Source organism: Pseudophryne corroboree, chromosome 11 (genome assembly GCF_028390025.1).
Source record: "Pseudophryne corroboree isolate aPseCor3 chromosome 11, aPseCor3.hap2, whole genome shotgun sequence".
Taxonomy (NCBI): domain Eukaryota; kingdom Metazoa; phylum Chordata; class Amphibia; order Anura; family Myobatrachidae; genus Pseudophryne; species Pseudophryne corroboree.
In genome coordinates this window covers 297756351-297778165 of record NC_086454.1, presented here as the reverse complement: position 1 = coordinate 297778165, position 21815 = coordinate 297756351, and the positions used below count along the sequence as shown (strand labels likewise).

General features: G+C 46.3%; 1 protein-coding gene and 1 long non-coding RNA gene across 3 annotated transcripts in view; one reads left to right on the top strand and one right to left on the bottom strand.

The window, feature by feature from the left end:
* Positions 1 to 21815, bottom strand: part of LOC134969508 (uncharacterized) — a 67822-nt gene that overhangs the window by 19849 nt on the left and 26158 nt on the right. The gene's annotated exons all lie outside the window — the stretch shown is intronic.
* Positions 1 to 21815, top strand: part of DPEP1 (dipeptidase 1) — a 337534-nt gene that overhangs the window by 298170 nt on the left and 17549 nt on the right. For both annotated transcript variants that reach the window (XM_063945503.1, XM_063945504.1), the window contains 4 exons: positions 6147 to 6297; positions 8899 to 8968; positions 11576 to 11752; positions 13527 to 13611. In XM_063945503.1, the coding sequence (XP_063801573.1) occupies positions 6147 to 6297; positions 8899 to 8968; positions 11576 to 11752; positions 13527 to 13611 (483 nt within the window). The remainder of the gene's footprint in view (positions 1 to 6146; positions 6298 to 8898; positions 8969 to 11575; positions 11753 to 13526; positions 13612 to 21815) is intronic.

The following is a 21815-nucleotide window of genomic DNA, read 5'->3' as shown; positions in this document are numbered from 1 at the left end:
TTGATGGGCAACTTGCAAATGTAGCCGTGGTAAGTCTTGGTAGACGAATGGCCCCTGTTGCAGGAGATCCTCTCAAAGAGGTAGAGGCCACGGGTCCTCCAGGAGCATGTCCAGTAGATCCGCGAACCAAGCCCGTCTTGGCCCGTCCGGAGCAATGAGAATTGCTTGAACCCTTTCCCTTTTTATTCTTTTGAGAATCTTTGGGATCAATGGCAGTGGCGGAAACACATACACCATATGGTATATCCATGGGGATGCCAGACCATCCACCGCCACTGCCTGTGTGTCCCTCGACCTGGAAAATACAGCTGGAGCTTCTTGTTGAGACGAGAGGCCATCATGTTGATTTGTGGAATTCCCCACTGACATGTCAAGCACCCGAACATCTCTGGGTGGGGGCCCCACTCTCCTGGGTGAAGGTCGTGTCTGTTGAGGAAGTCTGCTTCCCAGTTGTCTACTCCCGGAATGAAGATTGTCGACAATGCCACCACGTGTCTTTCTGCCCAGAGGAGAATTCTTGTCACCTCTGACATTGAAGCTCTGCTCTTTGTTCCGCCTTGTCGGTTTATGTACGTTACTGCCGTCACATTGTCTGACTGAACTTGAATGGCTTGATCTTGTGATGCCTGTAGAAGGGTGTTGTATATGGCCCTTAGTTCCAGAATGTTGATTGGAAGAATGGCTTCCTGACTTGACCATTTTCCTTGGAACTGTTCCCCTTTGGGTGACTGTGCCCCAACCTCTAAGGCTTGCGTCTGTGGTTAGCAGAATCCAATGTTGAATCCCGAACCTTCGGCCCTCGGTCAGGTGAGAAGTCTGAAGCCACCATAGAAGAGAAACCCTGGCTCTTGGCAACATACATATCCTCTAGTGCATGTGGAGATGCGATCCGGACCATTTGTCCAATAGATCCAGCTGGGAGGGCCTTGCGTGAAACTTTCTGTACTGTAGCGCCTCGTAGGCAGCTACCGTCTTCCCCAGATGGCGAATGCATAGATGCACCGATATCCAGGTTGGTTTTAGAACATCCCACACCATTGACTGGATTACCAATGCCTTTTCCAATGGAAGGAATACCTTCTGTGCCTCCGTCTCCAGTATCATCCCCAGGAACGGAAGCCTCCGTGTCGGTTCCAGGTGAGATTTTGGTAGGTTCAGAATCCACCCGTGATGCCGGAGTAGTCGAGTTGAGATGGCAATGTTGTCCAAAGACATCCCCCTGGATGGTGTATTGATCAGCACGTCATCCAGGTACGGAATTATGTTCACTCCCTGTTTGCGGAGGAGAAACATCATCTCTGCCATTACCTTGGTGATCACCCTAGGTGATGTGGAGAGGCCAAATGGCAATGCCTGGAACTGGTAGTGACAGTCCTGTAATGCAAACCTTAGATTGGAATATGTAGGTACGCATCCTTGATATCCAGAGACACCAAGAATTCACCTTCCTCCAGACCTGAGATCACCGCTCTCAGAGACTCCGTCTTGAATTTGAACACCCGTAAATACGGGTTTAATGACTTGAGGTTTAAAATGGGTCTCACCGAACCATCAGGCTTTGGTACCACAAACAGGTTGGAATAATAACCTTTGTCCTGCAGCTGAGATGGAACTGGAACAATGACTTGAGTCTGTACCAGTTTTCGGATTGCATCCTGTCAAATTATACCTGCCTCTGGAGAAGCTTGTAAGCCTGATTTAAGGAATCTGTGAGGTGGGAGTTCCTGAAACTCTAGTCTGTAACCCTGGGTAATAAGCTCTATAACCCAGGGATCCTGGCATAATGTCGCCCAAATGTGCCTTAAATCTCTTAAATGGGCTCCCACCTGCCTGTCTTCCAGGCAGTGTGGTCCACCGTCATGCTGAAGGCTTAGAGGAAGCAGAACCTGAATGCTGTTTCTGTGAACCTGCAGTCGCTGGTTTCTTGGGTTTCCTTCTCTAACCTTTGAAAGTTGTAGAAGAAACTTTGGTCTTATTTTTACATTTTGCGGTCCGAAAGGACTGCAGAGTAGGAGCCGATTAGGTCTTCGTAGGTGGAGGAGCTGCGGAAGGAAGGTATGTAGACTTACCTGCCGTAGCCTTGGATAGCCATGTATCCAGTTCATCTCCAAACAGGGCCTCACCTGTGAATGGTAGGCTTTCCACACCTTTTCTGGAATCCACATCCTCAGTCCACTGACGTAGCCATAAGCCCCTGCCTACTGACACTGCCATGGCCGTTGTGCGTGCATTTAGCAAGCCTATCTATTTTATGGCCTCAACCATAAAACTTGCAGAGTCATGTATATAGTGTAAGAATAAAAAAATCTCCCCCTTGGGTAAGAAATTTAAACCCTCCAGTAGGTTACCTGACCATTTTGCAATGGCTCTTGTGATCCAAGCACAACCTATAGTAGGTCTCTGGGCTACTCCTGCAGCTGTGTACATAGATTTGAGAGTGGTCTCAATCTTGCGGTTAGCCGCGTCTTTTAAGGAGGCTGCCCCCGGGACAGGCAAGACTATCTTGCGTGACAATCTAGATACCGATGCATCAACCATCAGTGGGTTTTCCCATTTTTTCCTATCATCCTGAGGAAGAGGGAAGGATGAAATGAACCTTTTAGGGATCTGAAACTTCTTGTCAGGATTAACCCAAGTTTCCTCAAATAGGGAATTTAATTCCTAAGATGTAGAGAAAGTAACAGAGGATTTCTTTTTTACATTAAAATAAGATTCCTCAGCCCCTCATGTCACTGTGTCATCCTTGATGTGCAGGACCTCTCTAACAGCTTCTATCAGGGCCTGTATTCCTTGTGACAGAACTGCATCCCCCCCACCTAAGTCCATCTCACCCTCCTCTGGGTCTGACACATTATCATCAGTGTCAGCCTGCATGATTTGGGCCAGAGTACGCTTTTGTGGACAAATGGCAGGGGTATGAGACACTGGCATGAGACTTGAATCTCTATTCATCAGGTCATCCTGTTGCATTTCTTTCTCGGTATGGGACAATTTATTAGAAATATTTGAGATCATCCCTTTTAGAGATCCACTAGACAGAGAATGTGTACTACCCTGAGTACATTGTAGTGAGCCCCCTGGAGAAGAAACCCACTCTACAGTGCATGAAACACACTCCTTGCCTGCCATTGTAATGTGAAAGTACACACACACACAGGAGAAAAGTTAAGCCCAGTTAACCCAAACAGAGCCCTTCTAGGGGGACACAGAGTATGATGGAGCCAGCCACACAGCGCCCTTCTTGCTAAAGCGGAGCTTAGCTGGGTCACAGACTAAATACCCTTAATAGGCTACCAGTATTCCTATACTGCTCCCCCCCCCTGCTGCTATGACCCCCTGGTACCGCTGAGGTAATCTGGAGTCCTAGTGGAGGAGCTGCGTGTCTCTGTCAGGCTGTTCAGTGAGAGCTGCAGAGGGAAAATGGCGCTGGCGAGCCGCTGGATCCGCTCAAAGTGAAGCCCTGCCCCCGTAATGGAGCACGATCTTCCCGTTTTTTTTTATACTGGCTGAGGTCATATGTGTGGTTTACAGTGGGTTAGAACCCCTGTAAACTTAGTGCCAGTGTGGGTATAGTTGTGGCTTCAGTGCGCCCCTCACAGCGGAACATGTTATGTCGCTGAAGCCTGGAGCTGCAGCCTGTCAGCGCTACGGTCCTACTCTCATGCCGCCATTACCGGTGCGACCCGCTAACCGGGACACCTGCTGTCTACTCACCACTCTTCTTACTTCTGGCTCTGTTAGGGGTGGCGGCGTGCTGCGGGACTGTACGGTCATCGTGGTGGGGCTTGAGAATAGGCCCCTCGGGAGCTATGTCCCGTCAGTGGGGAACCGGACCATTAACCCTAAAGGAGGTTGGGCCGTTCCGCCCCTAAGTCCCACTAAGCAGGCAGGCTGGTGCCATCCAGTCCTGCCTGAAAATAACAAATAGAAAATAAATGCAGAAAACTCTTCAGGAGCTTCCATAAGTGTGACCGGCTCCTCTGGGCACATTTTCTAAACTGAGTCTGGTAGGAGGGGCATAGAGGGAGGAGCAAGCCCACACTATCCAATTCTTAAAGTGCCCATGGCTCCTAGTGGACCAGTCTATACCCCATGGTACTAGGGTCTGGTACTCCAGGTCGACACCAAAAAGGTTGACACACCTTAGGTCGACACCAATTTGGTCGACACACCTTAGGTCGACATGGCTAAAATGTTGATATGAACAAGGTCGACTTGGAAAAAGGTCGACATGAGTTTTTTAATGGTTTTTTGGTGTTGTTTTCTTTGTAGAGTGACCGAGAACCCCAATTAGTGCACCGTGTCCCCTCGCTTGCTTCGGGCAAGATTACCATTCCCAATCGTAGTCCACGTGGATCATAAAGTATGAAAAAGTAAAAAAAGATGATTGTTTTTAAAAAAAAACCTAATGTCGACCTTTTTCCATGTCGACCTTGTTAATGCCGACATTCTGTCCATGTCGAACCTTTTGTCAATGTCTACCTAAGGTGTGTCGACCAATTGGTGTCGACCTAAGGTGTGTATACCTTTTTGGTGTCGACCAGGAGTCCGGATACCATGGTACTAATGTGGACCCCAGTATATTCTAGGACGTAAGAGAAAATATGAAATAGAGTTCTCACACTGCCACAGTTGCACCAACACAGATTGGAGCTAGATGGTTTTATGGTATGTAAATGTACAGGAGGTCAGCCTCCCATTTTGTCTGGAAGGAGAATTTTGGGATTTGTAATTTTTAACTAACAGAAGATACATTGGTGATATTCTCCTATAATTTAGTTAGAGGTGTAGAATATCATATATATATATATATATATATATATATATATATTGGATAGTGGGAGTATGGCGCCACAGGTGTATGTGAACTAGAATAATAAAATGATAAATACTACAACTCAGACACTCCTTTAATGATATAAGGCGTCAGCTAACCCCTAAGTATTTGGCAGGGATAAACTGCCTTGGATTGGATATGTAAAGAGGGAGATAGGGGTATCAGCGACCGACAGTGTCTGATAAAATATGATATAAATATGAAGAAACTTGCTGGATACGTAATAAAAATAACAGTATATTAAATATAAATATACTGTTATTTTTATTACGTATCCAGCAAGTTTCTTCATATTTATATTATATTTTATCAGACACTGTCGGTCGCTGGTACCCCTATCTCCCTCATTACATATATATATATATATATATATATCGCTGCGATGCGAAGAAAATTACCGAGCAAACAACTCGGAATGACCACCATTATTTTAGTATCACCTGAATGTATTAAAGGGCATTTGGAGCAGTTTTCATATATTTGATCAACCAAATAGAACAGCGTCCATGTTGTGACAGTAAGTCTTTCTCCCAACCGCTTGCTAGGAAGATCTAGGAGTCACAAAAGAATGTATAAACCCAATGCGTTTCATTATACAGTATGTGTGTATATATATATATATATATATATATATATATATATACAGTATATATATATATATATATATATATATATAGTCTAGATGGAACCTATGTTCTGGGATTTGCCATTTCAAAGTTTTCAATAATATTTTTTTTGTATTACAGCATAGTAGTAAAATGTTGTTTAGTTTTTATAGTATTTAAAGAAGCAGAATTTCTGCCATAGTTATTTGAATACTTATTATCACTATTTATTACCAGTTATGTATACAGCGCACACATATTTCACAGCGCTTTACAGAGAATATTTCGCCATTCACATCAGTCCCTGCCCCAGTAGAGCTTACAATCTATATTCCCTACCACATATACACACATACACACTAGGCTTAATTTTTTGTCAGGAGCCAATTAACCTACTAATATATTCTACTAATATATTTTTGGATTGTGGGAGGAAACCAGAGTACCCTTAGGAATCCCCCGCGAGCACGGGGAGAATATACAAACTCCATACCGTTAGGGCCATGGTGCTATAAGGCAGTAATGCTAACCATTACACTGTCTCATTTTAATTGTTTTGTTACTTGGTAATTTTATCATTCAGTTTTTCATTGTTTGTGTGGAAGTGGTGGTGGGGGGTGTGCTGCAGGAGGGATAATTTGATAAATGGGAGTGTTGTAACCTGTACACTTTCAAATTAATTTATTTATTTTTGTTTAATATAGGGATTGCAGAGGCCTTCCACGCCAAGAAAGTGGCCAGTCTAATTGGCGTTGAGGGTGGACATTCAATTGACAGCAGTTTTGGAGTGTTACGAACTTTTCACAACCTAGGGGTGCGTTATATGACCGTAACTCACAGCTGTAATACTCCATGGTAAGAGCATCAACTAAAAAATGTCGCTGTCGGAACAATTTACAATGGAAACCCAGCAGGCATATCGTTTTCACACGTTGCACATATTAGTAAACTGTTTTGTTAAGTAAAGTGGTATGGGTCCACCGTAAGGCTGCTACTCATGTGCTGATTTTGTCCTTTTAAAGGGTGAGGGGAAAAAAACTCTCAGGTTTTAAAGTTTAACAAAAAGGCACGGTAAATGTTATTCAAAATTTTAGCACATAATCTAAAAGTGCCTATTTCAATTGATTTTGAATATGATATCGTCATTTCTTGGCCTATAACAGCCTTCAGTTTATTCATGGTTCTTGGTGGATGTGTGTAGACCTCAACTCTCAGATGGCCATGGTGGCTGTTTAGAAGCCTTTCATGAAGCTGATGAGAAATGTTTTCCACCCAGTAACAAAAATTCTGCTTGCTAATGTAGCCAGACAAATGAAAGTGATCTTCGTCAGGAAATTGCAGCGATAGCCAAGTGATGCGAAACATCAGAAACAGACTACAAATGTGTATCACGAATGAAGGCCACAATCTGGACGATATATTCAAAACCAACTGAAAATAATCTGCATTCCATGCACTTTTTTAGATTATGTACTAACATGTTCAATAACATTTACCAGACCTTTTTTGTTCACCTTTAAAATCTCGGAGTTTTTTTTGCCTCACCTTGTATTACTTTGTGTAGGCTTCCACCAAACATACAAAGAATGATACAAATATTGTCACGTGTCTTGTTCATGCTGGAAAAACAAAATGGCTGATGATGGAGATCCACTTTTATGGCCAGATTCATCTGTAGAAGTCATGCTGTACATTTGCAGCAGAATCCTCCAAGGAACATGTCAACCTTGAGTGGATCTAGTTTTCCACTTCATAACTTATTTACCAAAAAGAGATGTCTAGCCGTAGTTGTATTTTACTAGCAAGCCTTGTTGCCATGGATATCATAGCAGAGTTTTGATGAACAAATGAATAATAAAGTTAGGACAGTTAGTGAAGCGGTTTTGGAGAGTTATATTCTGTATGGCACATTGATTTGCTGCATGTGTGAATAATGTGAGGAGTAAAAGAAAATTATGTGAAGGTGTTACATATATATAAAACAAACTATAAGTGCCATGGAGTGATGAAATAGTGTTAAATTGCAATGCCCCAGGTACACCCAGCCACGGCAGGCACAGGGAGCCCCGCACCCCAGAGAATTCCCCCCATTATGCCTGCCGTGGCTGGGTGTCCCTGGGGCATCGCAATTTAACACTATTTCATCACTCCATGGCACTTATAGTTTGTTTTATATATATGTAACACCTTCACATAATTTTCCTTTACTCCTCACATTATTCACACATGCAGCAACAGCTGCTCCTACCTTTTTAACCCTATATTTTTATCACTCCTGCGATGCCCTGGGGTTGTCTGGCTGGGTGGCTCAGGGGTGTCCTGCCCCCCTGGACCTGAACCCCTATAGTTAGTGTTAGGGACTTACCCAATGAGAGGCTACCTTGATGCGGTGGGTAAGCTCATAGCCCTGGCCAGGAATATGCTAAGTGCCTCTGGTTACTACAGGTTGAGCTAGTGTGAGATAGTGCACCTGCTACCTTTTCCCTTTGTAAGCTTCTTACAGCCGGCAACAGTGAGTTATGTAAAAGAAAAAATAAGAAAAAAAAACCCAATACACACACATATACATATACATAAACATATATATATATATATATATATATATACACACACACACACACACACAAGAGAAAGACATGGCACTCACGGCAAACTGCAATAATCACAGACACATCAGCGGTTTATAGCAGAGCAACGTTGCTCTGCTATAAACCGCTGATGTGTCTGTGATTATTGCAGTTTGCCGTGAGTGCCATGTCTTTCTCTTGTATTGTTGCTATGCTCTACGGGGGCACCGGCATCATTCACAGTTAAGCTTTTTGGAGTGCCTTATCCATCTATTTTTATATATATATATATATATATATATATATATATATATACATATATATTCTCTGTGGTAATCAGCAGCACTCCATACAATGTAATAAGAATAAATTAGGCCGGTGCCCTCCGTATGGCATCCCCAGCGAGGATGTCTCCAAACATAGCAGACTGTCGGCGGCACTCACGGCTCCCTCAACGGGGAATAAAACGAGACCCAGTCGCAGTGATAGTCAACGTTTCAATGTTATTGGTTAAACATTTTCGTCAGGACAATCCTGTCAAGTCCTGACGAAAATGTTTAACCAATAACATTGAAACGTTGACTATCACTGCGACTGGGTCTCGTTTTATTCCCCGTTGAGGGAGCCGTGAGTGCCGCCGACAGTCTGCTATATATATATATATATATATATATATATATATATATACATATATATTTTAATTTTTTATCATAGCCCGGTATCTGAACAGATAACTAAATTGCTACAATTCGGAAAGAGTCTCTGCAATGAAGATAGGAGTTGAGACCTTTGCATGTTGATCAGTGATATGGAGTATCACATAGAAAGATGAGTCAATGAGTGCAGTTTGGCACAAGTTATACTAATCTTTGTTCGGACCTTTTTTCAGGGTAGATAACTGGCTTGTGGATACAGGATCAGATCCAGCTACAAACAACGGCTTGTCTGAATTTGGGAAGGTAAGAGTGAGAGACTTGGCTACTGAACAGCTAAATTAAATACTGAGGGGCCTATTTATCACCATCCACATCCAAGGATGCAGATGTGGTGTGATTACATTGCCTGAATCCGCACTGCGATAATTTATTACAATACACGGAAGTATCCATTGTTGCATGCAGGGACAGAGACAAGCTCTGTCCCTGCGATGACAATCTGTAGCATCATCATAGTATGTTTTGGTAAAAATACCCTGATGTCCTTCTGCGCATGCGCCAACATCGCCGACACTGGGTCAAAACCCCCCCTTTTCCCCGCGCCGCGGACCCCCGCCCACCCTTGGTAGAAAAACTTACCAGTCCAGGGAGCTGGTGATCGCCGCTCCTGCAGGGCTGCCGGGCGCCGGATCCTGTGCACTGCTGTGACCCCCGGTGCTGTAAAGTGAGCTGCCATTTTGCAGTGTCACTTTAATGCAACGGGAGTCACAGCGCAGCACATGGAAGACCCAGCGCCCGGCAGCCAGCACCAGGGCACCGATCACCGGCTCCCTGGACAGGTAAGTAGGGTTTGGGGGGGTTTCTTTACTTTTCTTTCTTTTGTGTTAATCAATGATCAGCTTGTGTGTCCATCAGACACACCAAACTGATCACACTGACCGGTCCCCGCACAGCTTTCTCTGCCAGGGGGCAGAGAAAGCTGGGCAGAAGTAGGGATCTCGCAGTATTGCCCTGTGATTTCGCCAGCCTGAGCTGGCATTAATATCACAGGGCAGACTGCGGTGTTTTTTTACATTGTTTTTTTTTTTCTATATCCGGCCATATCGCATTTCCCATTGTAAGTATGGGTCCGTTTTTTGATCAGCTTTTCACAAAAACTGCTCCAAATGCCCTTTAATACACTCCAGTGATACTAAGATAATGTGAAAAGGGTGTGAAAACTTTTTTTTTTGGTAAAAATAATGTTAATAAATAGGCCTTTATTGTGTACAAAAGAGAGCAAATAGCGCTACAACCCAATATTTTATTACCAGATATCCCCAAATGGGAGATTTTTGAGTTTTAAATTAAAGTGAAACAACCAATAAATAAACAATAAATAAGTTAGTGAACACTCCCAATTATAATGGTGTCGCAACCAGATTTCTATAAAGTCCAATTCCCAAGGCAACTTTGTTTTTAAAATTGTTCTAGTGATAAATCAGTTGCACCTTCAATGTTTGTGAATAGTTCATTAGAAATCCTTAGATGACAATTAAAATATGCGTACCAGACATACGTAGAACAGTTGCCTTATATAGAATGTCTTTGCATCAGGGTGTCCCTTACTTGTACTGACTCTTCGTTTCAATCCGTCCAGGTGTTGGTGTGGAGTTTGTACATATATGCAAGACAATGTATCAGTAAGCTGCTCTTAAAAGTGACATAGTGCTGCTTTGTGCAAAGATTGCAATAAAAGTGAATGTGTGCAGAGAGGTGCTTAAGTGCTTTTTCAAATAAATATGGCTAAAATAGAGTAATATAGATGCAGGTATGTTGCTGAGAGTGTGCTGGTCCCCTTTTCTTCGGTAATGTGCTTAGGTACCATTTATTAAGGGTGCAACACCGTATCTCTAAGTGATTCAGAGGAGATCAAAAAGTATATTCATACGAATCACTTACATATAGAATTGCACTAAATTGAATGATGCTTTCGTCATTCCATCATCAGACTTATGTGCCTTAAAAGAATCAAAACTCCCACATGGGAAGGAAAGCCTCTGATAGTGTAGTATCATTTAAATAAAAAATTTTTTTTAATAATACACAAAGTGACAAAAAACATATAGATCGACTCGTACAATTTAAAAATACATATGAGCTTATCTGTTATTCCTCAAATAGGAGCGGAGTGCCGGTAGGTGCTCAACGCGTTTCGTCCCTTAGTTCATTTCTGGGACTTCCTCAGGGCCTTTATGTGATTATTTATAAGGAGCTAAAAAAAAACATTAGATTCAAAGACCTCTTTGCATCTTAAAAAGTAGTAAATAGGAAGGAAACATAATGAGACTTGCTACCATGCTGAGACTTGTAGTTCCACATAGAAAGAAGAGAAATTGCAGGTTTACAATCTAAGCACTGCTAATCATAATAAGTATAATCTCTGCAATTTAACATTCATTAGCAAAAATGAGGTGCTTAGCATAATTTTTAGCCAAAAAATAAGGGCCCACCCACCGCGTCCAGATGACCTCATCATCAGATGGGTCTCTAACATTCTAAAGCTGGGTACACACTGAAGCGATGTCGGCACAATATGCCACTTCATAACAAAATAACGCCTCCATCGCTCATTGTGTGCGGGGGATTGCGCGCTCCCACGGTCGCTAGTGATGGACGCTGGGTGTGATGTGCTGCACCTCAAACCAAGCGATATTGCTAACATCCTGTAGTATGCCACTAAAGGACGGGACATGATCGTTAACCATCTGTGCTGATATACTTAAAAACTGGACCATTGAGTTGCCCCGAAGGCCGCGTTTGAGAACCTCTGGTATAGGGTATAACAGGCATTGTGAATAAGCCATGAAGCACCATCCGGATGGTGGACAGCTGCACTCCATGGAATCATTATCCTTCTTCTCCCCGCAGAATGTAATACTGGAGATGAATCGCCTTGGGATGATTGTGGATTTAGCCCACGTGTCGGCTAAAACAATGAAAGACGTACTGGAGGTCTCCCAGGCCCCTGTTATATTCAGTCACTCATCTGCCTATGAACTGTGCAAGCACGCCAGGAACGTGCAGGACGACGTCCTCAGGACAGTGGTGAGTGGGACAGGGATTCCCCATAGATCCCAACAGCTTCTTGGTAGGCCGGTAAGGCATGCTGCCTAGCTGCTCTGATTGTGTATTACACCCATTCAGATTGGCCAGGCAGCATTCTGTACCCCTGCCTCCCAGGCTGCAGCAAGACACCGAATGGCTGTCAGCTTACTGATTGGTGAATAGGTGGAACTAGCCACCAATCAGAGTGCAGCATTCTCTACCTGCCTCTAGCCAAAGAAAGAATGACTTGTCAGCTACAGGGGGCACAACTACTGGGGGCATAGCTGCAGGGGGCACACCTACTGGGGCCACAGCTACAGGGGGCACAACTCTTCCAGGCACAGCTACAGGGGGCAAATCTACAGGGGGCACAACTACTCCGGGCACAGCTACAGGTGGCACATCTACCGGGGGCAAATCTACAGGGGCACAACTACTCCAGGCACAGCTACAGGGGGCACATCTTCTGGGGGCAAATCTACAGGGGGCACAACTACTGGGGGAACAGCTACAGGGGGCACAAACCAGGGTGCACAATTACACTGGGGACACCTACTGGGGGCAAATCTACAGGGGGCACAACTACCAGGTCCATAACTACAGGGGGCATAACTGTGGCCACGCCCCTTCCCTAAGAAGCCACACTCCTATTTTTTGCTGCGCGCACTATGCTTGACCTGTGGGTGTGGGGGGGTGGCGCCAAAGGAAACTTTCACCCTGGAAGTCACAAGGTCTAGAACCGGCCGAAACATACCTTGCTCCAGGCACCATGACACCTTGCTACACCTCTGGTGCTAACAGCCAATCACTGTATGGAAGCATGTCGTTAGATGGTGCAGAACCGCAGGAAGAGCAAGTTATGATTTATTTATTTTTTAAAAATATATTCCTGTGAATGGGTGGGTAGGTGCCCCAGTGCATTGCCCTGGGCCTAGATTGCTGGTAAGACGTCCCTGTGCACAGTGATTCTTGTTCCAACACGGTAATCCTGGCACAAGGATTTAGTAAAAATACAGGCATAACCAGTGCTGAGGAAGTGGGCAGTGTACCCACAAAATGTATAATAGGCTTATGTTATCTTTCATCATGCCAAATACAAGTTGATGTATTCCTATTCTCCACTGTGACGTCGGAACCATTTGTCCATATTTGTGACGCACTTTCAATACATGTGAAGCTATTTCAATGAAGTGGTACAGACTTTTCACTTAGTAGAATCCGCCGCTCTGCGCCATAACTTACTCTGCTTCTGGATTTAACAATGATGTTCTGGACCGTTCTCTTTCTTTTAAATGGCATCAAGGACGGCCATTAGATATACAGTATAGGTTCCCTAAGTGGGAGGGCGCAGAACTTCTTCCGCGTTGATGAAGATCTGCCTTGCTAAAGATACCCTAAGTATCGCCACGTATCAGACCCTGAATCCCTGCAGAGCTGCTCTGTGCACTCCTCTTCTTCCTGGCTGCCCAGCCCTGCCATGACCTCATGTTCAGGGGGTGGGGGTGGCACAAGGTAGGCAAAGCCCTCTCGCACGTACCCTTGTGTAACTGCATACATTTAGTTCCATACAAGCACTGCTGGCGCTTATCTCTGCATCATACCCTCTATGTTCACAAGCGCAGGAGTCAGTAATAGGTAATCAAACCTAATTTACAGGATGTTAGGGCATAAATCCCCATATCCACGTTATATGATCAGAATATTAATAGAACTGCAGGACGTGGCAAATTATATAAAAAAAAGATTATAACTATTTATTTATTTTTTAAACCAGAAGGAGAAAAGAGGCCTGGTGATGGTAAACTTCTACAATGACTACGTCACATGCAGCAAGAATGCTAATTTATCACATGTTGCAGGTAAATTGGGATGAGCTTATGTCTACTCCATCTGTGTCACCCCTGTCTGTCTGCCCCTCCCCTTTAGAATGTAAGCTCTCACAGGCAGGGCCCTCTCCCCTGATGTGCTTTCCTTCCCATATTTTTATCATCATCTCCTCCCCACTATCTACCGCGGCACCTAACCCTGGGGCTCTACCACCCCGCTGCTTATTTGAGTGTTATGATGCAACAATGTTTCTATACCATCTACTTGTCCTACATTGTCTTGTACTGTGAGTCACTGTTCTGTATGTTGTTTATGTACATTGTTAGGCACTGCGGAACCCTTGTGACACCACGTAAATAAATAAATAATAAGAATTTACTCACCGGTAATTCTATTTCTCGTAGTCCGTAGTGAATGCTGGGTACTCCGTAAGGACCATGGGGAATAGACGGGCTCCGCAGGAGACTGGGCACTCTTTAAAGAAAGATTAGGTACTACATCTGGTGTGCACTGGCTCCTCCCTCTATGCCCCTCCTCCAGACCTCAATTAGGGAAACTGTGCCCGGAAGAGCTGACATTACTAGGAAAGGATTTGGAATCCAGGGTAAGACTCATACCAGCCACACCGTACAACTTGTGATAACTATACCCAGTTAACAGTATGAATAACAGCTGAGCCTCATTCAACAGATGGCTCAGAACAATAACCCTATAGTTAAGCAATAACTATATACAAGTATTGCAGAAGTCCGCACTTGGGACGGGCTCCCAGCATCCACTACGGACTACGAGAAATAAAATTACCGGTGAGTAAATTCTTATTTTCTCTGACGTCCTAGTGGATGCTGGGTACTCCGTAAGGGTCATGGGGATTATACCAAAGCTCCCAAACGGGCGGGAGAGTGCGGATGACTCTGCAGCACCGAATGAGCAAACTCAAGGTCCTCCTCAGCCAGGGTATCAAACTTGTAGAATTTTGCAAACGTGTTTGATCCCGACCAGGTAGCAGCTCGGCAAAGTTGTAAAGCCGAGACCCCTCGGGCAGCCGCCCAAGAAGAGCCCAACTTCCTCGTGGAATGGGCTTTTACTGATTTAGGATGCGGCAGTCCAGCCGCAGAATGAGCCTGCTGAATCGTGCTACAGATCCAGCGAGCAATAGTCTGCTTAGAAGCAGGAGCACCCAGCTTGTTGGGTGCATGCAGGATAAACAGCGAGTCAGTTTTTCTGACTCTAGCCGTCCTGGAAACATACATTTTCAGGGCACGGACTACGTCCAGCAACTTGGAATCCTCCAAGTCCCGAGTAGCCGCAGGCACCACAATAGGTTGGTTCAAATGAAACGCTGATACCACCTTAGGGAGAAATTGGGGACGAGTTCTCAATTCTGCCCTGTCCATATGGAAGATCAGATAGGGGCTTTTACATGACAAAGCCGCCAATTCTGACACACGCCTAGCCGAAGCTAAGGCCAATAGCATGACCACTTTCCACGTGAGATATTTTAGCTCCACGGTCTGAAGTGGCTCAAACCAATGTGATTTTAGGAAATCCAACACAACGTTGAGATCCCAAGGTGCCACTGGAGGCACAAAAGGGGGCTGAATATGCAGCACTCCCTTGACAAACGTCTGAACTTCAGGCAGTGAAGCCAGTTCTTTTTGAAAGAAAATAGACAGGGCCGAAATCTGGACTTTTATGGATCCCAATTTTAGGCCCATAGTCACTCCTGACTGTAGGAAGTGCAGAAATCGACCCAGCTGAAATTCCTCTGTTGGGGCCTTCATAGCCTCACACCAAGCAACATATTTTCGCCATATATACGGTGATAATGTTTTGCTGTCACATCCTTCCTAGCTTTTATCAGCGTAGGAATGACTTCAACCGGAATGGCCTTTTCCATCAGGATCCGGCCTTCAACCGCCATTCCGTCAAACGCAGCCGCGGTAAGTCTTGGAACAGACAGGGCCCCTGCTGCAGCAGGTCCTGTCGGAGCGGCAGAGGCCAAGGGTCCTCTGAGATCATTTCTTGTAGTTCCGGGTACCAAGTTCTTCTTGGCCAATCCGGAACGATTAGTATAGTTCTTACTCCTCTCTTTCTTATTATCCTCAGTACCTTTGGTATGAGAGGAAGAGGAGGGAACACATAAACCGATTGGTACACCCACGGTGTCACTAGTGCGTCCACAGCTATCGCCTGAGGGTCCCTTGACCTGGCGCAATATCTTTTTAGCTTTTTGTTGAGGCGGGACGCCATCATGTCCACCTGTGGCCTTTCCCAACGATTTACAATCAGCTGGAAGACTTCTGGATGAAGTCCCCACTCTCCCGGGTGGAGGTCGTGCCTGCTGAGGAAGTCTGCTTCCCAGTTGTCCACTCCCGGAATGAACACTGCTGACAGTGCTATCACGTGATTCTCCGCCCATCGGAGAATCCTTGTGGCTTCTGCCATTGCCATCCTGCTTCTTGTGCCGCCCTGTCGGTTTACATGGGCGACCGCCGTGATGTTGTCTGACTGAATCAGCACTGGCTGGTTTTGAAGCAGGGGTTTTGCTTGACTTAGGGCATTGTAAATGGCCCTTAGTTCCAGAATATTTATGTGTAGGGAAGTCTCCTGACTCGACCATTGTCCTTGGAAGTTTCTTCCCTGAGTGACTGCCCCCCAACCTCGGAGGCTTGCATCCGTGGTCACCAGGACCCAGTCCTGTATGCCGAATCTGCGGCCCTCGAGAAGATGGGCACTCTGCAGCCACCACAGCAGAGACACCCTGGCCCTCGGGGACAGGGTGATCAGCCGATGCATCTGAAGATGCGATCCGGACCACTTGTCTAACAGATCCCACTGAAAGATCCTTGCATGGAACCTGCCGAAGGGAATTGCTTCGTAAGAAGCTACCATATTTCCCAGGACTCGCGTGCAGTGATGCACCGACACCTGTTTTGGTTTTAGGAGGTCTCTGACCAGAGATGACAACTCCTTGGCCTTCTCCTCCGGGAGAAACACCTTCTTCTGTTCTGTGTCCAGAATCATACCCAAGAACAGCAGACGTGTCGTAGGAACCAGCTGCGACTTTGGGATATTCAGAATCCAGCCGTGCTGTTGTAGCACTTCCTGAGATAGTGCTACTCCGACCAACAACTGCTCCATGGACCTCGCCTTTATAAGGAGATCGTCCAAGTACGGGATAATTATAACTCCCTTCTTTCGAAGGAGTATCATCATTTCGGCCATTACCTTGGTAAATACCCTCTGTGCCGTGGACAGACCAAATGGCAACGTCTGGAATTGGTAATGGCAGTCCTGTACCACAAATCGGAGGTACTCCTGGTGAGGTGGGTAAATGGGGACATGTAGGTAAGCATCCTTGATGTCCAGTGATACCATATAATCCCCCTCTTCCAGGCTTGCAATAACCGCCCTGAGCGATTCCATTTTGAACTTGAACTTCCTTATATAAGTGTTCAAGGATTTCAAATTTAGAATGGGTCTCACCGAACCGTCTGGTTTCGGTACCACAAACATTGTGGAATAGTAACCCCGTCCCTGTTGAAGGAGGGGAACTTTGATTATCACCTGCTGGAGGTACAGCTTGTGAATTGCCGCCAGTACTACCTCCCTGTCCTTGGGAGTAGCTGGCAAGGCTGATTTGAGGCAACGGCGAGAGGGAGACGTCTCGAACTCCAGCTTGTATCCCTGAGATACCACTTGTAGAACCCAGAGATCCACCTGTGAGCGAACCCACTGGTCGCTGAAGTTCCGGAGACGGGCCCCCACCGCACCTGGCTCCACCTGTGGAGCCCCAGCGTCATGCGGTGGACTTAGTGGAAACAGGGGAGGATTTTTGTTCCTGGGAACTGGCTGTCTGGTGCAGCTTTTTCCCTCTACCCCTGCCTCTGGGCAGAAAGGACGCGCCTCTGACCCGCTTGCCTTTCTGAGGCCGAAAGGACTGTACTTGATAATACGGTGCTTTCTTAGGCTGTGAGGGAACCTGAGGTAAAAAAGTCGACTTCCCAGCTGTTGCTGTGGATACGAGGTCCGAGAGACCGTCCCCAAACAATTCCTCACCCTTTTAAGGCAAAACCGCCATGTGCCTTTTAGAATCAGCATCACCAGTCCACTGCCGAGTCCATAATACTCTCCTGGCAGAAATGGACATTGCATTAATTATAGATGCCAGCCGGCAAATGTCCCTCTGTGCATCCCTCATATATAAGACTACGTCTTTAATATGCTCTATGGTTAGCAAAATAGTGTCCCTGTCAAGGGAATCAATGTTATCAGACAGGGAATCAGACCATGCTGCTGCAGCACTACACATCCATGCTGAAGCAATAGCAGGTCTCAGTATAGTACCTGAGTGTGTATACACAAACTTCAGGATAGCCTCCTGCTTTCTATCTGCAGGCTCCTTTAAGGCGGCCGTAATCTGAGACGGCAGTGCCACCTTTTTTGATAAGTGTGTGAGCGCCTTGTCCACCCTAGGGGATGTCTCCCAGCGTAACCTATCCGTTGGCGGGAAAGGGTACGCCATTAGTAACCGCTTAGAAATCACTAGTTTCTTATCTGGGGAGCCCCACGCTTCTTCACACAATTAATTTAACTCATCAGATGGGGGAAAAGTCACTGGCTGCTTTTTCTCCCCAAACATAATACCCTTTTTTGTGGTAACCGGGTTAATGTCAGAAATGTGCAACACATTTTTCATTGCCGTAATCATGCATCGGATGGCCCTTGTGGATTGTACATTTGTCTCATCCTCGTCGACACTGGAGTCAGACTCCGTGTCGACATCTGTGTCTGCCATCTGAGGTAGCGGACGTTTTTGAGCCCCTGATGGCCTCTGAGATGCCTGGGAAGGCGCGGGCTGAGATGCCGGCTGTCCCAAAGCTGCGTCATCGAACCTTTTATGCAAGGAGTTGACACTGTCGGTTAATACCTTCCACATATCCATCCACTCTGGTGTCGGCCCCGCAGGGGGCGACATCACACTTATCGGCACCTGCTCCGCCTCCACGTAAGCGTCCTCATTAAACATGTCGACACAGCCGTACCGACACACCGCACACACACACAGGGAATGCTCTGACTGAGGAGAGGACCCCACAAAGTCCTTTGGGGAGACAGAGAGAGAGTATGCCAGCACACACCAGAGCGCTATATAACAGAGGGATTTACACTATACACAAAGTGAATTTTCCCCCAATAGCTGCTTATATCACAATTTGCGCCTAAATTTATGTGCCCCCCCTCTTTTTTGTGCAGGGGAGAGCCTGGGGAGCGTCCTTCCAGCGGAGCTGTGAAGAGAAAATGGCGCTGGCTGTGCTGAGGAAGATAGCCCCGCCCCTTCAGCGGCGGGCTTCTCCCGCTTTTTTAATAATAATTATGGCGGGGGATTAGGCACATATACAGTTTAGAACTGTATTATGTGCATTTTGCCACTTAAGGTATACTAATTGCAGCCCAGGGCGCCCCCCCCCCAGCGCCCTGCACCCACCAGTGACCGGAGCGTGTGGTGTGCTGTGGGAGCAATGGCGTGCAGCTGCAGTGCTGTGCGCTACCTTATTGAAGACCGGAGTCTTCCGTCTTCTGGCTCTGCAAGGGGGACGGCGGCGCGTCTCCGGGAATGGACGATCGAGGTCGGGCCCTGTGTTCGATCCCTCTGGAGCTAATGGTGTCCAGTAGCCTTAGAAGCACAAGCTAGCTGCACGCAGGTAGGTTTGCTTCTCTCCCCTAAGTCCCACGTAGCAGTGAGTCTGTTGCCAGCAGATCTCACTGAAAATAAAAAACCTAACAAATACTTTCTTTTTAGTGAACTCAGGAGAGCCCCAAGGGTGCATCCAGCTCTGGCCGGGCACAGATTCTAACTGAGGTCTGGAGGAGAGGCATAGAGGGAGGAGCCAGTGCACACCAGATATAGTACCTAATCTTTCTTTAAAGAGTGCCCAGTCTCCTGCGGAGCCCGTCTATTCCCCATGGTCCTTACGGAGTACCCAGCATCCACTAGGACGTCAGAGAAAAAGGATTAATTATGTATGTATGTATGTATATATATATATATATAATAAGAATTTACTTACCGATAATTCTATTTCTCGTAGTCCGTAGTGGATGCTGGGGACTCCGTAAGGACCAGGGGGATAGCGGCTCCGCAGGAGACTGGGCACAAAAGAAAAGCTTTAGAACTACCTGGTGTGCACTGGCTCCTCCCCCTATGACCCTCCTCCAAGCCTCAGTTAGGATACTGTGCCCGGACGAGCGTACACAATAAGGAAGGATTTTGAATCCCGGGTAAGACTCATACCAGCCACACCAATCACACCGTACAACTCGTGATCTAAACCCAGTTAACAGCATGATAACATAGGAGCCTCTAGAAAAGATGGCTCACTACAGCAATAACCCGATTTTTGTTGGTAACAATAACTATGTACCAGTATTGCAGGCAATCCGCACTTGGGATGGGCGCCCAGCATCCACTACGGACTACGAGAAATAGAATTATCGGTAAGTAAATTCTTATTTTCTCTAACTTCCTAAGTGGATGCTGGGGACTCCGTAAGGACCATGGGGATTATACCAAAGCTCCCAAACGGGCGGGAGAGTGCGGATGACTCTGCAGCACCAAATGAGAGAACTCCAGGTCCTCCTCAGCCAGGGTATCAATTTTGTAGAATTTTACAAACGTATTTGCTCCTGACCAAGTAGCTGCTCGGCAAAGTTGTAAAGCCGAGACCCCTCGGGCAGCCGCCCAAGATGAGCCCATCTTCCTTGTGGAGTGGGCATTTACAGATTTTTGGCTGTGGCAGGCCTGCCACAGAATGTGCAAGCTGAATTGTACTACAAATCCAACGAGCAATAGTCTGCTTAGAAGCAGGAGCACCCAGCTTGTTGGGTGCATACAGGATAAACAGCGAGTCAGATTTTCTGACTCCAGCCGTCCTGGAAATATATATTTTCAGGGCCCTGACAACGTCTAGCAACTTGGAGTCCTCCAAGTCCCTAGTAGCCGCAGGCACCCAATAGGTTGGTTCAGGTGAAACGCTGAAACCACCTTAGGGAGAAACTGAGGACGAGTCCTCAATTCCGCCCTGTCCGAATGGAAAATCAGATAAGGGCTTTTACAGGATAAAGCCGCCAATTCTGACACGCGCCTGGCCCAGGCCAGGGCCAACAGCATGACCACTTTCCATGTGAGATATTTTAACTCCACAGATTTAAGTGGTTCAAACCAATGTGACTTTTTGGAACCCAAAAACTACATTGAGATCCCAAGGTGCCACTGGAGGCACAAAAGGAGGCTGTATATGCAGTACCCCTTTTACAACGTCTGAACTTCAGGGACTGAAGCTAGTTCTTTTTGGAAGAAAATTGACAGGGCCGAAATTTGAACCTTAATGGACCCCAATTTCAGGCCCATAGACACTCCTGTTTGCAGGAAATGTAGGAATCGACCCAGTTGAATTTCCTCCGTCGGGCCTTACTGGCCTCGCACCACGCAACATATTTTCGCCAAATGCGGTGATAATGTTTTTCGGTTACATCCTTCCTGGCTTTGATCAGGATAGGGATGACTTCATCCGGAATGCCTTTTTTCCTTCAGGATCCGGTGTTCAACCGCCATGCCGTCAAACGCAGTCGCGGTAAGTCTTGGAACAGACAGGGTCCTTGCTGGAGCAGGTCCCTTCTTAGAGGTAGAGGCCACGGATCCTCCGTGAGCATCTCTTGAAGTTCCGGTTACCAAGTCCTTCTTGGCCAATCCGGAGCCACGAATATAGTACTTACTCCTCTCCATCTTATCAATCTCAGTACCTTGGGTATGAGAGGCAGATGAGGGAACACATACACTGACTGGTACACCCACGGTGTTACCAGAGCGTCTACAGCTATTGCCTGAGGGTCCCTTGACCTGGCGCAATACCTGTCGAGTTTTTCCCAACGGTTTATAATCATGTGGAAGACTTCTGGGTGAAGTCCCCACTCTCCCGGGTGGAGGTCGTGTCTGCTGAGGAAGTCTGCTTCCCAGTTGTCCACTCCCGGAATTGCAGACAGTGCTATCACATGATTTTCCGCCCAGCGAAGAATCCTTGCAGCTTCTGCCATTGCCCTCCTGCTTCTTGTGCCACCCTGTCTGTTTACGTGGGTGACTGCCGTGATGTTGTCCGACTGGATCAACACCGGCTGACCTTGACCTTGCTAAGCTTAGAGCATTGTAAATGGCCCTTAGCTTCAGGATATTTAT